Genomic DNA, 15,863 nt, shown 5'->3' with positions numbered 1-15,863 from the left:
CAGCCCTCATTCCTGAGGTTACACAGGCTATTTCCCAAGTTCAGTATGAAGAAAAATAAAAGGCTCCAGGCTCCTGGACTAGGCCTGGGATGAGCTGAGGCAGAGCAGAGGTCTGGAAGCCGTCTGTTCAGGCTTCCCCTGCATCTGACAAGAGCCTGATGGGTTATTAATCAGACAGTCCCTATGAAATCAATTAAGTGCTTGATGCTGCAGCCAGTCAAAGGAGTGGATCAGGGGTTGGGGGACCTTTGGCACATGGCTCCACACAGAAGAATCACAGATGTTCATGTAGGGCTTACTCCAGCTCTAGGGGGCACAAGTAGGTCCAGGCTCCTCCCTAAAGGACTCAGTTAATCCTGGGGACTGGCAGAGCTTCAGGAGGTACAAGAAATGAGCAGGTCTACAGAAGCCCGCTCTCTCCATCCTTCTGCTAGCTCTTCTTTTTCTTCCAGGATGAAATGCAATCCCTCTTGGTCATCCGACCAGCTGCTGTGGTATCTGCACATTGGCTTAGATTCTCAGCATGGGCTCTGCTTAACAACGAGGGAAGAATGTGTGCGTGTGTGTGTGTGTGTGTGTGTGTGTGTGTGTGTGTGTGTGTACTTAGGAGCCTCTCCTGGGTATTAGCAGGACGATATCTGGGGACAACCTGTCAAGTATGACTGCTTTATTTGGGGTTCCTCACTTTCCCCTCTGTACCCATAGGACTTCTGACTCTCTTCATCTCAGTCACATGACTCTAGAGCCAATGGGAAGCTGTCCTTTTTTCCCCCACTCGAGTTTCAGTTAAGCACAGTTAATCACCTATTTGTCCCATCTTCACTTTTTTTACTTGTGCGCTCATATTATAAACTCCCACCATGCTGTGTCAAGGACTGTGTCACTTGCTGTGGACCCCACAGCAATAAAAACACAGTATGTCCCTCAGCTTCCTCCGCCATGACAATCTTTTGCAAGAGGCTGTTCTCTCAGATATCTTAGCACATAGTAGGCATCCAGTGAGTATTTAATGATGAAGACTACTACTGTGAATTCATGGAGCCCCTAACACAAAAGCCAGATGGTGGAGGGCGGTGGGTTAAAGATGGCTGCCCACGCTTTGAGGCTTCTCCTATTGAGAAGTGAGGCCTGTTTGCTCTCCTCTTGAAGCTTGCTGGCCCATGGCAACGTCATCTAACAAAAGACTGGAGAAATAGTGCTGTGTCAGTTCTAGGCCAAGCTTATAGGAGGATCAACGGCTTCTGTCTCAGTATCTTGGAACCCTGATTCACGCATAATGAAGTTCAGACGATCACAGGCAGAGGTCCTGGGGCACCTTAGGGGTGAAGGAGTCCCCACAGTCATGCATAAGGCATGCACTGCTAGCTGAAGACCAGTTGACACCACTTATACCATAAGGAGTCATCCAAGACCCTTCCTACCTCCTGACTTTCCCCACGAAGAGCCAGACACATGTTTCCTAAGCCACTAAGTTGGGGACATTTGCCATGGAGCAATGGGCAACTGGAACCAGGAATTACTGTTGTTTTCAGGGGTGAATATGTACAAGGTCTAGGTGTACTAGTGAGCTGTGTATGTGGGTGTGGCTTAGTGGTGGGTGTGTCTGACCCTGAGGACTGTGCCTTGAAACAATCTCGATGGTGAATGGTCTGTTATACCCTCAGAACACCAGGCCACACTTGTGCAAACCAGTGAAGGGACAGACCCTGTCCTCTCCTCCTCACTATGCTGGTTGGGACAGACTCATGGTTATTTTCTCAATGACTTATTCACGAGTTGATACAGAGAAGCAGAGCTTTGTGAAAATATGGGAAATGGCTCTTGCAATGTGTTTTGTAGATGCTGGGTACAGCATATGTGTTTCTTACATTTATATCTTCCTGCCCTCTTTGAAAAGCATAATTTTTCTCCTAATCTGTCAATGAAGAAATCAACGCATAGTGATGGTGAATAACTCACTTACCTAGCAGATAAATTAAATTACAGGTCTCATGTGGCTGAAGATAGCTATAAATGTGGCCTAAACCATTAACCTACCTAAAGCATTATGAGGTGTGTGTGTGTGTGTGTGTGTGTGTGTGTGTGTGTGTGTGCGTCACATGATGGGCTGCACACACGTGCACATGCATTTGTGTTGTTCTGTTTTGGTTTTTGGTAACTTGATTATATAGCTCTTAAGTGTGAGCTTTGCTGATGTGTCATGTTGTCACATGACATGCTTGAAAGCCTAGGTAAGAAAATGGCCCATTGATGTTAAAAATTCCACAATCTTCCCCTGATGCTCAGTTGCTGACTCCGCCTGCCAGACTTGACAACTTTCTCTCTCTTAACCTCATCTTGTTAGTCTGGTGCCAGCGGCCTGCTAAGGTCAGCATTCACATGCAGAATTCTGACGGTGTCATCCAGCAGAATTGGCGCTGCTCTCAGTCTGGGGGCCATCTTGAGATGCACAGCGTTCTGGAGTCACAGACACAACCTTCTTCAGCTATTCATCTGGGCTTTGGGAATAAGTGTGACTCAGCTAGACCAAGAAGTGAAGAAGAGGGCAGCTCTGGTGAGGACATGCAACGGCCTGTGCAGAAGCCTGAAAGGGCATAGGCTTGAGGAGGGTATATGTACACACTGAATATTAGACACACGCAGTCTAATTACATATATAATGCTGCGTGGATGGTGATGAATGCATGAAAGGGTGTGTGTGCTCACATGTAACTGTAGATTCAGGAGACTGTTTCCTTTTGCTTATTTGATTTGCTACAGCCCTATGATGGACATTATTTATCTGAATAATAATGAAAGATGAAAGCACAATTTCTTGCATCCTAAGCAATGGAGATAGGAGGATAGAGAATCAACAAGGCAGGAAGAGTTGTAGCTGATTGGGCAGAGGATGTGAGCTGGGATGATCTTTACACCACATATTGACCCCCTGGAAAACCTCTCTTGCTGCCCCTCTTCTGCCTCCCTTCCCTTTGAGAAGCATACAGACTCAAAGGAGGAAGTCCTACCTTGCTCCCAAGTGAGAAAAACGAACATCCAAATTGTAAGAGTGGCAGTCATGATCCATGCAGATAACTAGACCCGCTGATTAGTGCAGCATTTCCATCAGCTGCACCCTACTCAGGGAGCGCTGAGCATAATGGAGACATGATTGGCTACCCTCAGTGGGATGACAATGAGTCCACTCTGTAGCTGGTGAGGGCAGGAGAGGCATTTTAAAGGATGTGAACGGAAACAGTAATAATCAGGACACTGGGCTGGGTCACGGTTGGCTGATGTCTCTGACAAACTTGTGCTTGGAAAAATGATTCCACAATAATGAAATGTGACCAAGGGATTGTGAATTTGGTCGTGCAGACCCACATGCTCCAACACCATGCCAAGACCATCACCATGATCACCTTGGGTTGGGCAGAAGAAAATGTGCTTAGGTTTTGTGTGAAGGCTAATTTCATTTAAGTGTGGTTTGCCTTTGCACTTCTCAAAAAGAACAGGAGTTTGGGAAAAGAAAACCTATGTGTTCATCCTTTAAGAGAGGGGGGTGGAAGAAGTGTTGTTGGGCTAGCCTGGGACATTTCACCAGTGATTTAGAGAACAGGGAGAGGCCATGCCAAAAGTGCTTTGTTCAGGTGGTGGAAGTATATATAAATCGAATTCTTTTATCTTCCTATGATTTCTTAAGTGAGTTGCATGGTTCTTACAAACACACACACACACACACACACACACACACACACACACACACACACACACACACACCATTTTGGAAAACGGTAGTTAAAGCACAGGAGAGGAAGATGACTTCAGGACCCAGACTGCCGGCAGTCCCTGGGCTGAAGGAAACATCCCATGACACTCCTGGAAGAAGGCAGTGAACCGCAGAGTAACAGCTCCAGACAGAGAATCTAGCACCCTGGGTTGGAGTCCCAGCCATGTATCAACCTCCTGTATGACCTGATCTACTACAGGTCTCAACTTCCGGAACTCCTGGGTGGGGACATCACATGAAAATCCACCTCTTCAAGATATGAGCATTGATTGCATGACATCACAGTATGAAAGCCCATGCTACCAATGCTGAGAGAAAAACCTTAGGGGCTATCACTACAAGCAGAAGGATTGGGACATCAAGATAGGAGATGGGGAATGGGGAGTGGCCTTCACAGAGTTCCTGTCACAGTCCAGATGGTCTGATGCTAGGCACAGGGCAGTGAAAATGCACACAACTGGCTGAGTTGAGGACCCAGACGAAGTGGAACTGTGTGCCTACCTTGTCCTACTCTTGTGCCTTTCTCCTTTGCACACCTCTTGCCTGCTTTTATAGAAGCCTTACCCAACTTGCTTCCTTGTCATTGCACAGACAAGGCAGGTGATGTTTGAGAGTCTATCAACTGGACCAACACCATACCTTTCGTAAGCAGCAGGCTAGCTCAGCCCTGGTGGGTTCTAGAAGCCTAGCCTTCCAGAGCTCTCTCCTTCTACCCCTGGAGAGTAGCAGCCTGAGGCCAGGCACTTCATATCAGCTTCACTGAACAGATATGAGGTAGAGACATATTCCCTGCTGGCTTGGTCACCCACAGACCCTAGAGTCCATCTGGTCTACCCTCTGCCCACCTAGCCCACCTGTGCCCTCCCAGCCTCAGTCCGCTGGGACCCACCTGGTCTCCAGTGGGATGTTACTGTTGAGTAGCCAGTTGTCCTGGGCATGAGTTGGCTCCTGGGCGCTGCCTGCTGGGGGCTCCCCGGAGAGTGAATGGTCTGTGGGTGCTGGGCTGGGGTTGCTCCTTGGGGTGAAGTTACCCCTGTTCAAGGAGTTGATGGAGGCCGCGTGGTGCTGGTTGGGGGTATGGGCGTGAGGGAGTGGTGGTGGAGGCGTCCGGAGCCGAGGGTGGTTCTGCAGGCCGCTGGGATGATCTAGGGAACAAGCAGTCATGGTCAGTGAGCTACCGGCTGGGTGCGGCCCCGGCGGGGACAAACAGCCACAGAGGACTGAACAAGACTGCAGGGCTGGTCTAGTGCATCCGGTACTAGAAATCACATATTAATTCATTCAATCAAATCTGAGGTTCACAGATAGTTCTGAACTCCTTCTGTTCTCTGCATGTGTTAGGGCAATAAACAAAATAAAAATTCCCACCCCACTGAACTCGAACTTTAGGAGTGAAATAAGAAAGACGATTTTGAGAGCAAGTGTGAGAGAGAGAGCAGGCTTGAGCGTGCGAGACTCCAGTTGCCATCCGACCAACAACTTCACCTTTGACCTGTCACACTTTTAGGGTTTGGGTCTTTAGAGCCCAGTCCCTCACCAGTGGCTTCCTCGCTTGAGAGTGAGTGTATTTGGGATGGAAGGTCTGGCACCCTGACCCACATTTATTGAGTCGAGAACCCTGGGGTCGGGACCCCAGATGATGGATATGCATGGTTCACCCTGAGAATCCCTGATCCTGTAGATGGTGCAGAGTAAATGAAATTAACAAGACAGATAAGTGCAAGGAACAGCTGGCTGAGAGTCCGGCAAAGCTAAGAACACAGAGCCAGGGTAGAGCTGTGTCTGCGTGAAGCCTGTGAGGGTGTAGAGCAGCCTGCCTCGGGGAGAGGAGGCTTTTCAGCGTCGTGAGCCATGCTGTGTCTGGGTGGATAAAACCCACCAGTACACTTACTGGGCTCATACTGTGTGTCAAACCCCGTTCAGTACAGATGAGAAGACAGAAGTATTTTATTTAGTTCTTGTAGCTGCCCAGAGCAACGGGCATTGCTATCACTAATACGTAGGTTAAAACAAAAACAATGAGAAAGCCAAAAGCCTGGTCTTCGAATGGATAATGCAAGTTCCCAATGGCAATGTGGCAAAGCAGATTCTCTTTGCAAATCAGACAAAATTTGCTGTAATGCTGTAATGCTGGTGGGCCTGGGGGAGAATCTTTCCCCTTCACCTAAGCTACTCACAGAGTGCCTCCTCTCACGAGGCTGATTAGTGTGATGAGGGAAGAAGTCAGGAAGTTAGAATCCGGCCTAGGTTCTGCCAACATACAACCCTGGACAAGTCACTGAACCTCTCTGAGCCTCAGTTTTCGCATCTGTGAAATGGGAAGGGCATTTATTACTGAGATGATAGTACTACAATGAAACCAAACTGGCAGCCGACAGGACAGAAATATATTAATGGACGATACATCACTCTGCTTTTCAGGCGACCTTTTACAGTAGGTAAAGAGATACAAAGTGAATCTGGTGGGAAACTGAGGGAGTAGGTCAGAAGTAGAAGGGAGAAGGAAATGATTGAAAATCTATCCAAAGGTGCTACCTTCATTCTAAGCTACCACCTGTAGTGCAAAGTCTGTGTTGGCCTTATAGCTCTCTGGACTCTAATGGATTTCTGCCTTCCAGCCTCCTCTTTCATCAGCTCCCCTATAACTACCTACTCCAGTCATGTGACTCTCAAAGGTCAGGCACAGTGGAGGTGGTTCAAGGGATTGAAACTTCAGTGCAGGAAAGGAGGGTCCTCAGAGACCATTGAACATGAAGGAAGCCCTCTCTTCCCTGAAGATGCTGAAGTCCTGGGTCAGCAGAGTTAGCACAGTTGTCCCTTGAGGGGAGGGTCATGATGGGGAGTCCCATGAGGGGGAGAACATGGAAGTCAATCTGAATTAGACAGGTAGAGTATCCACTCCTCTCCTAGTGAACAAACAGCCCTGGATCTAGAAAGTAAGCATGGGGGGGGAGGGGTTTTGCTGTGCCCAGATCTCCTGCAGCGGCTCTTTTGGTTTCAGACAGGATCTCCCTGTGTAGCTCTGGCTGTCTTAGAACTATGTCAGTGGTGCTCATCCTGCGGGTTACCACTCCTTTTGGGGTCAAACGACCCTTTCACAGGGATGGCATATCAGATATCCTGCATATCAGGCATTTACATTATGATTCACCACAGTAGCAAACTTACAGGTATGAAGTAGCAACTAAGTAATTCTATGGCTGGGGTCACCACAACATGAGGAGCTGTATTACAGTGTCCCAGCATTAGGAAGACTGAGAACCTCTGCACTATGGAAACCAGAAGACAGACCTTAAACTCAAAGAGATCTGCCTGCCCCTGCTATAAGCACACACACACACACACACACACACACACACACACACACACACACACACACACACACGGTTGCCAGGGTTCTTCAGTACCTTCCTTTATTTTACATGTGCAGAAACCCTGAACACTGGTGTCTCTGCTGACCCTGAGAGCACAGGGAGGCTCCCTTTGAACGCTGAGCATAGCCGTGGGTCACAGAAAGGGGTTTGGTGTCCCACAGCCCTGAGTTCAAGTTTTGTTTCTTCCACTTACAAGTTGTGAGTGTGGGCCTGACGAGGCGTTTCCTGACTTCCCCTCCCATGCATGCTTTGACACACACACATGCACATCATACATACTGTGGCACAAGTGCGCACACACATATACACACACATATATGGGTACATACACACACACACATGCATTCACAAATGTACAGACCCATAAATAAATGTAAAAAAATTTAATGTAACATTAAAAACACCCTCTATGATATCTATCAAGTCACTGGCCTTCTTCAGACTTGTAGTTTTCTGGAGATTTCTTTCTAGAGACAATGCCCACCATATAAGGATGCTTTGAGATTCCAATGAGAGGCCCCCTGTCTGGTGCTCAGCACAGTGACTGGCACACAGCATTTTAACTAGATGCCGACTTCTTTCCTGCCCTGGTGACCACACCCAGGGCCTCACATGTGCCCGACAAGTGCCCTGCCTGCCATGGATCTGCGTCCCAACCCTGCCAACAGCAGCTGCTAGTCCACAGTAATGATAAAGGCACATGAATGAATAAACCATAAACAGCATTAAATGTCACCATGGAGATGACTCCAGCATTTTACACAGAAGTTCTAAGAAAAAAAAAAAAAGGAATGAGAAGGAAGAACAGGGAAATACAGCACAGAAGGGCAGTGGGCAGCGGGCGACACCCTTTTATTATGGCTGATGGATTCCACTGGAGCCAATCCACTGGCTTCTGGAAGCTGGAAAAGTGCCTAGAGCTCAACACAGATCAGAAAAGTGACCAGAATGCCTGGCCCTGACCCTCTGAGCTAGGCCAAGGCTTCAGGGTTTCAAAGGGTAAGACTCCTTGATGCCTTAGATGAGTCTCTCAGAGCAAGTGAGGACCGATACCAATCTCTCTCTCCTGGGCTCATGGTAGGCCCTGGGGAGCTCTCTGCTTTGTTTGGGAACTGATGGGCTCTCAGATAGAGAGACACCCCATCCCGACGTGTAAGTTTTAGGTGGTGGCTGGTTGAGAAGAACATGGAGTGTAACCCAGGAGTGTCACAGAACGGCTTTGGCCTCTGACAGGTGATGTGACAATAGGGCAGGTCACCACTTCTCCAAAGCTATAGGTGCTGACTCATTTAGAAAATGTACATGTGTTAGAAATGCCAATTAAAGGTAGAGAACATAGCCACAAACATGGTCAACTTGGAGATGGTCAATCTACTTAGACAACACCTATGGACAGGAACTGTGTGACGTCATCATACATACCAGATCACATGTATCGAGGGCTTTCTGAGTGACAGACACTAAGTGCTTTACTTAGGAAATCTGTAACAGCTCCGAAAAAGAAGAGGCTGTTGTTAGTCCTCACAGAAAGCACTCGCCCACATGTATGAAACTATTAAGTGACAGAGGCAGGATTTGAACTTAGGCAGACTGGCTTCGAGCCTGTAGTGTGAAATCCTTCCCTTGCATCTGCCGAGTGGACTGGGACAGGCTAAGTGCACCCAGCAATGTCTGTTATACTGGGAGGTCCTGACCAGTCTTGATGCCTATCATCCTTTCGCCTGGTATTCAGCCCCCGGAGCACCTGGAGTGGCTGTTTGTGGGGTGACCCATGGCCCATGTCACAGTGGGGCACTCCAGGCAGAGAATCACAAGTGTGCAAGGTGTTAGAAGCCTAAGAGAGCATGGTGCTGGGGGCACACATTCAAGTGTGAATGGCTGTGTGGGTTGTGGGTGAGGTACAGAAAGGGAAGCAGGCCCAGGTGGTGGCTGTCTGGAGGCAAAAGCCTAGAAAATTGGGTCATCACTGGGAAGGTAGGGGCTGGTGCTACGGCCACTTTAACCCTGTTGGAAGCTCTGAAGCAGATGGAGGATGAGGTGGGTGGAGGACGAGGCAGGGGGTAGGAAATAGATGCACAAGCATGCCCCAGACCAATGGCAGAGTGCCTTCATAGGAAAGGGGTTGAAGTGGAGTAGGCCACTCTCATAAGAGAATAAAGTGTGAACTTTCATAGCTTTGGCTCAGCCATGAGACCCAAGCACTGAGACCTAAGGACGTCAAAGATAGCGCCAAGAGAGGGTGCCAGGTCAGGTGCCCCACTGCACCAACTCTGCCAAACCGCGGACAGGTACCCAAAGCTCTCTGCTTCAGAGTTAATGATGGCCCCACTGTGAACTGCGGTCATTAATCGGGCCCTGAAGATCATCTGATATGAAAGATGATAGTATTTAATTACCATAAAACACAAAAACTCTAGCTGCCTGAGCATGCCAACAGAAAGAATTATTTGGCTTCCATTAAAATGCCATCGACCAGCACTGACTCGGGATGGTGATGTAGAGGCGCTGAGGGCCTCACTAATGAACCTTGGCCTACAAGACCAATTTAGACAGACCGGAGAGTCCTTTGTCACCACAGTTCGCAGCGGCATCTGATGGCCTCACTTCTGATCGCAGGTCGGCCTCCTTTAAGCTGTGGTGTCATAGACAATTTATTTGAATTGAGTTTTAACTTTGTCACCTGTCAGAGGTAGCTGGCCAACTGCAAAGTCCTATGCCAGAGTCAGAGGGGATTATCTTTGGTAGTTTGTTCCCATCTAGAATGCGTTCCAATCTAAAAGCAAGCTGTGGCGTGAGCAGGAAGTGAGGGGTCGCTCTCGGGGTATGTTTTCAGTTCATTCACTTCCTCCCTGTATGAAATGTCTGCCGTTAGCTTTCACTGGCATTCCTTAATGGCCACTGTACAGGAATTCTCAATGGTATTCGGTCTGGCACACCAGGTGGACATAGCGAGAGGGAAGCGAGTGGGGGTGGGGTAGCCCCTGCAAAACTTATCATACTGGGAAGAACGCAGAGCCCTCACGTTGCAAGATGGCTGCTTCACTTTCTCATTTATGTGAAGCAGAGTGAACCCCCAGACTATGACAATGGGTGCACTGTACAGGTGGGGCAGTGAGGCAGTGCACTCCAAAGCCCGGCTGTGTGGTATAGTGCTTCCTTTTTAGGGGACTACAAATGAGGAAGGGCTGGCAGGACACAGTCAAGGTTGCTGGCAAATTCATACTGGTTTGCCTGCCCCAGAGGCATGCACCACAGTGGCAGGAGTCGGGTAGACGGCTACTGTATGCTTTTCCTGTTTGTATCACTCTTGCTTCCAGATCATTCTGTCCCCTGACTGCATGCCTGAGAATGCCCTGTCCCTGAGCTGAATTTCAATAGGTTTGTGTCACTGTGAGGCCACTAGAATGCTTGACACAGGACAGCAGACTGAGGGAAGACCCCTCTGCTCAGTCCAGTGCAACACACTCAGGTCATGGTCCCCACCACGGTCACGTTCCTCCAGGTTACAAAGCAGATGCAGTTGTTTAAGAAACGTCAAGGAAGAACGAGGGCTGGAACTGGGTGCTAAAGGAGGGGAAGGCTAATGTGTACAACAGGGAGGCACAGGGTACCCAGGTAGGCGGCTGCTGTGAGCGAAGGCTGTGGCTGAAACTGCCAAGATGGTGTGGGGACCTGGCTGCCTGGAGCAGAGTTCTACTGAGAGGTCACAAAACAAGTAAGTCTGGAGTCTGGTGGTGGCTTTACGGGTGTTCAGAGGGCTCACTCTGACTTCCAGACTTTTAAAGTCAGTGGTAGTAATAATAACGGGGCAGAAGCCTCAGGCCATGGAATGGACCTTCCTGCAGTTCCTGTCCAGGAATGGATGCCCTGCTGGATCAGGACTCAGGATGGGGCTGGGTGGAAGACCCTGATCTCTCTAAGCGAGGAAAGCAGACCCAAGACTGTCAGGTAGAGACAGAATCAGCAATGGTCTCTACCCCCAGGGTACCAGGAATGCCCAAACTAAGCTAAGGTCATCACAACCCACGTTTTCTAAGTGTGGCTAACTCAGCTGACTCTGAGCTGAATAGTGTCACTATCTCTCAGCGCATACCCATCTATATATGACTTCTGACCCTGTCAGCAGCTAAATTTTTCTGTGACCTTGAGTAAGGCACCTAATGTACTTGAGTACCAACTTCCTGGACTGACAAATAGGAAAAGGAAGTAGAGGGAAACCTCTCTAATTCTAGGATGCAAGACTGGATCATGGGTGTCGGGTGAACCTGTGATGTTTGCTCATCAGCATCTGGTTGCAAAAGATACTCCCAGCATGCTGTGTGTGGGATGTACTGTAAGGCTAGGTACCAAAAAAGGTGAAAGAGAAACAGCCTACTTCCTCCTTCCCTGCTTCCTGTTTCCAAGTCTCCTGCAAGCTTCCCTCTGGATCTAAGTACTGGTGCTGGAGACAGAGGTGGGCTAGACAGGCTTTCTGCTGTAAAGTTGTAATAGACTTGTTGGAAAAGGCCAGCTGAAGCCAGAAGCATTGACGGGGGCAGGGGTGGGTGGGGGGTGGTCATTTCTGGGTGTATGCATTCCCTTAAATCTATGTCTGCCTCAAGGCTGAATTTGTTCTGGGAGAACTTTGTGGCTGTCAAGTGAGCTTTCCTTCCTGTCACTCTCACCTCCGTAGCCTTTTCAAAAGTGGTCTGACCCATAAACAGTCAGGTCAAGGCCTAAATCAACAAAGGGCCACAGTTGATATGGTAAGACAGGAGTGATTGCAAGTGTGTGTGTGTGTGTGTGTGTGTGTGTGTGTGTGTGTGTGTGTGTGTGTGTGTGTGTGTGTGTGTAAGAGCCTGCCAAGAGCTCAGGACTAACTAACCCCGTGGCTTATGTCCACACAGTTTACCTGCCAGGAAGTTAAACGCCCAATTACATCCAGTGTAGCAGAGTTCTGGATTGAAGAACTTCCCTTTTTAGCTACTAACTCACTCATGACTTTGGACAGGACTTAACTTGTCTATGAGGGAAATGGGCTTCCTCCATTCAACAGAGGATCTATGGTAGTCTGATAGTTTGATAGACTGATTCTCTTTCCTCCTCTCGGGGAATGTCTGAATGAAGATGTCAGGATGAGCAGCTCTGCTTCCCTCAAACAGTTTGACCGTAGAAATGGAGTGGATTGTCTTCGTGGAGTGCTTGACAGATAAATCAGGGCCAGACCAGGAGGTTGAAGCCAATGGCAGTCAATTTAAGAACCAAACTGGATCATGCCACTCCCTGCCTTCAAGCCTGTGGATGACTCCACTGCCCCCTGGATAAAACCTCTCACCCTGCAGCCTCAGCTCCACCACTGCAGGATAGCACCCACACTCTCCACCCTCACTCCATGAAAGTTGCCAAGGGGAAGCCCATCTTAGACCCCTCATGAGGCTGTGTCAGTTACAGCTTTGCAGATGCTGCTCTGATTGGAAGGCCATATTTCCTTCATCGCCAGGCTGACTCCAATTAGAAGCTGCCTCCTGCAGGAAGCTTTCTGTGACTCCCTTCCCCCTACTGTGAGGTAGAGGCTCTTCCTTCAGGTTCTTCAAGCCGCCATAACTCACTAAGTCATCTCCATATTCTTAATGCACACGAGCATACAGTTTGATGGAAGGAAGGGGGCCCACAAAAAGTTTGTGATGTGCCCAGTGTAGAAGGGGAGAGGACGTTTGAACCCGAAGTCATTCAGCCCTAACCGTGGCGCTCACAAACCGCATGAGCCCGCTCTAGGATCTCACGCCATTTTAGCCAGCCTGTCGCTGTCACCTAGGTGTGCCAGAGTTTGGCACAAGATGAAGCCATTTCTTCAGAATTTACTGATGGAAATAAAGGGGGGGGGGGGGAACTTGAGGGATGTGAATTTTCCTCCTGAGAGCACTCTCTGGGTGAGGAGAATCAGGAAACGACCTGATAAACTATCCTGACCTTCAGCGCTAGAGTCTGTTTCTATAACACAGGCTGTCGCCTGCAGGAGCTCTGAGCACCGTGTCTTTATTTCTTTTTCATACTGTCTCCAGCTGCTTATGAAAACATAAAGTGTTTACAGCCACCTCAGTTACCAGCTGTGTCCCCTGTGCAGTTTGGAGAATATCAGGTCAAGTGTAAGGAAAAGATCGGGCTGCCCGGAGTGCCTAAAGCCCTCCGTCCTCCTGACACTCGACAACAGCATTCCAGGGCAGAAGCCTGTGGTGCTGTCTGTGGGTCTTCCCCCGCCCCACAAGGGAACAGTCACAATAGAAAAGGAACAACACCGAGAAACAGGCATTATTTTTGCTTTAAAGCCCGGGGATCTGTAGCTCTGCCTGGCTCTGTGGCTTAGCCGGTTGTCACAGTCCATGGACAGAGAACCTCGAGCCTGGGTTCAGAGGCCAACCCAGGAACTGCTCCAGGCTTTACGGAGCTAGACGTGAAGCCTTGCGGCCATAGCACCGTCCAACCCAATCAGGTCTCAGTACGGCACAGTGGCATCCGGCTCACACGATAGCCACCTTCCTCCTTTAGGACCCAACATACCTAATGGGAGAAAAGGCCAAAAGCATTCAGCTAATTACCAAGGCCAGCCAGGGAGGTACCTTTTATGATTCACTACACATCATGTGTGGGCTTTTTTCTGATTCTTGTTCAGGATATTATGGGCAGGTATTCTATTCATTAGCATCCTGAAGGCCAGTCATACCGGAAATAGGAAGCACTCTTGTCCTCTTTTAGCCCTCTGTGAAGTACACAACTCTGCCCCCAGGTCACAGAAACGTGTCACTAATACCAATAATGGTCTCAAAGTATTAGATGGTAGGCTGCTGGTTATTCCATTAAAACCATTGGTACCCAGTGCCTTTGAGGCAGGAGGAGGAGTGTAGAGTTGCGTGTTAGGAGGGTGGGTGGGGACTGAAATAGCTGTGGACTCACAGAAGTGACTGAGCTCGTCTTGTGGCATCTTCCTAATGTGAAATATCTCGGAGATGCTAGTCCCAGGGGACAGCGTTCACAGAAGAAAGAGCTAAGAAAACAAATACATGACCCATCACACCTGCACACTAATTTTAGCTAGCTAGCTGTATCACTGTGTTTCAGAAGGGGAAACCGAGGCGTGCATAGGAGAGACCTGCTCTTGCTCCATTGCCACTCAGTACAAAGACAGGACTGCTTGTGCCTTTAGTTTCACCTGTCTGTCCTGTCGAGAGCAACAACACTCTTCCCACACTTAACCTTCCTGTTTCCTTTCCCTGGCAAGTCAGGAGGGACCCTGCAAATGCCACTGCTTCCATTTGTATTTGGGAGTGGTCTCTTTAGTGCTGCGCTCTTGTACATGCAGCTCCAGGAAGTGGTGCCAGGTCTCTGCCCTTTGATAGCCATGGCATTCTACACTGCTTTGCAATGGCACACATTGGCAAAGGTGACAGAATGGCTAAGGTAGGAGAGCTCAGAGTAGGTTCTCAGGGCATGTGCGTCGCATATGAGTTTTGTGTCTCTGCATCCAGCAGCCTCAGGTTCAAATCTCACCTTCCCTGCCACAGCCTGGCCACATCCAGGGCCTTTTGAGTCCCTATTTCCCTGCACCGGCCAGATCACTGATGCTGCTAATCTGATTTTGATGCAGGAAGTGTGCACCTGGGCTCGTTCCCCAAGAGGATTCTTTCCTTTCGGCTGTGGAATATTTTATTTTTCCAATTTCAGAATCTACTTATGTTAAAAATCGGAAGAGAAAGAAATCCAATCAGCTCAGCTGAGGTTTGCGAAACAAATGGTGCAGCCAGTACAGCACCTTAATCAAACGGTTACATTCATAGCCACAGTGACCAGAGCTCTGCTTAGTCTATGCCTCCCAGGGTGTCCTAGGAAAACGCCTCTTGTCGATGTTTGCAACCAACACCAAGACAGACGCTGAGGAGACAGCGTGGCTACCCACGCCCAGCATCCTGGGAAATCAGGGGCACATGTGGACTTGCAGGCTTGTCCCTCAACCTGTACTCACGCCTGAATGCCATTCTCTGCTCCTTCTTTTGGTTTTGTGGAGAAGAGAAAGACAGAAGCTTTCATTCGGACCGCACCCTTCGGTTTGTGGGTATGGTTACGTTTGAATGTGACGTTTGAATGTGTCCCCCAGTCGCTTACTGGGAGGAAGGCTCAGCTGTTGGGGGAGGTGGAATCTTTGGGACCTTAATAGAAGTGGGTAATTGTGGGTGCCCTCTCTTTCTGGTTCTAGTTCAAGCCTCTGCTTCCCAATCTACTAAGACGTAAACAAGTCACACTATAAATTCTCACGGGCAAGGCCGAAATCCACTCCCGAAGAGCAAGATCAACTGCGCTCCTGAGTTGTTTCTGCCAAGGATGTTATCATAGCAGCAAGAAAAGTAACTACGGTAGACAGTTAGCACTGGGGGTGGATTAACCGCGGGAAAACTGACCACACGGTTCTTAGACCTTTAGAACTGGCTCGTGGAATGTGAAAGCTTTTGGAACTGTGGGCTAAAGGAGCCGGAGAATGCTGCGTGCGGAGCTTAGCCATTGCAGTGGGGGTTCAGTAGACCAGAACACCCATAGAAAATGTGGGTAGTAAAGACACTGCTCATGATGTTTCAGAGGGGACCAGAGATTCTAGTGGGACATACTTCAGTGCTTGGTTCTCAGTACCATTTTGGAAGGTGGTAGAGTTTTTGGAATTACTGCCTATTTAGCAAAAGTGTGTCTTTGGGGGC

The 15,863-nt window shown here is 48.9% G+C and overlaps 1 protein-coding gene across 5 annotated transcripts in view; it reads right to left on the bottom strand.

The window, feature by feature from the left end:
* Positions 1 to 15,863, bottom strand: part of Tenm4 (teneurin transmembrane protein 4) — a 477,470-nt gene that overhangs the window by 207,408 nt on the left and 254,199 nt on the right. For all 5 annotated transcript variants that reach the window (XM_032892953.1, XM_032892955.1, XM_032892951.1 and 2 more), the window contains one exon: positions 4,659 to 4,914. In XM_032892953.1, coding sequence (XP_032748844.1) covers positions 4,659 to 4,914 — 256 coding nt within the window. The remainder of the gene's footprint in view (positions 1 to 4,658; positions 4,915 to 15,863) is intronic.

The sequence above is a fragment of the Rattus rattus genome, chromosome 2 (genome assembly GCF_011064425.1).
Source record: "Rattus rattus isolate New Zealand chromosome 2, Rrattus_CSIRO_v1, whole genome shotgun sequence".
Lineage (NCBI taxonomy): Eukaryota > Metazoa > Chordata > Mammalia > Rodentia > Muridae > Rattus > Rattus rattus.
The sequence above is the reverse complement of the archived record's forward strand: the minus strand, read 5'-3'. Positions and strand labels throughout refer to the sequence as shown.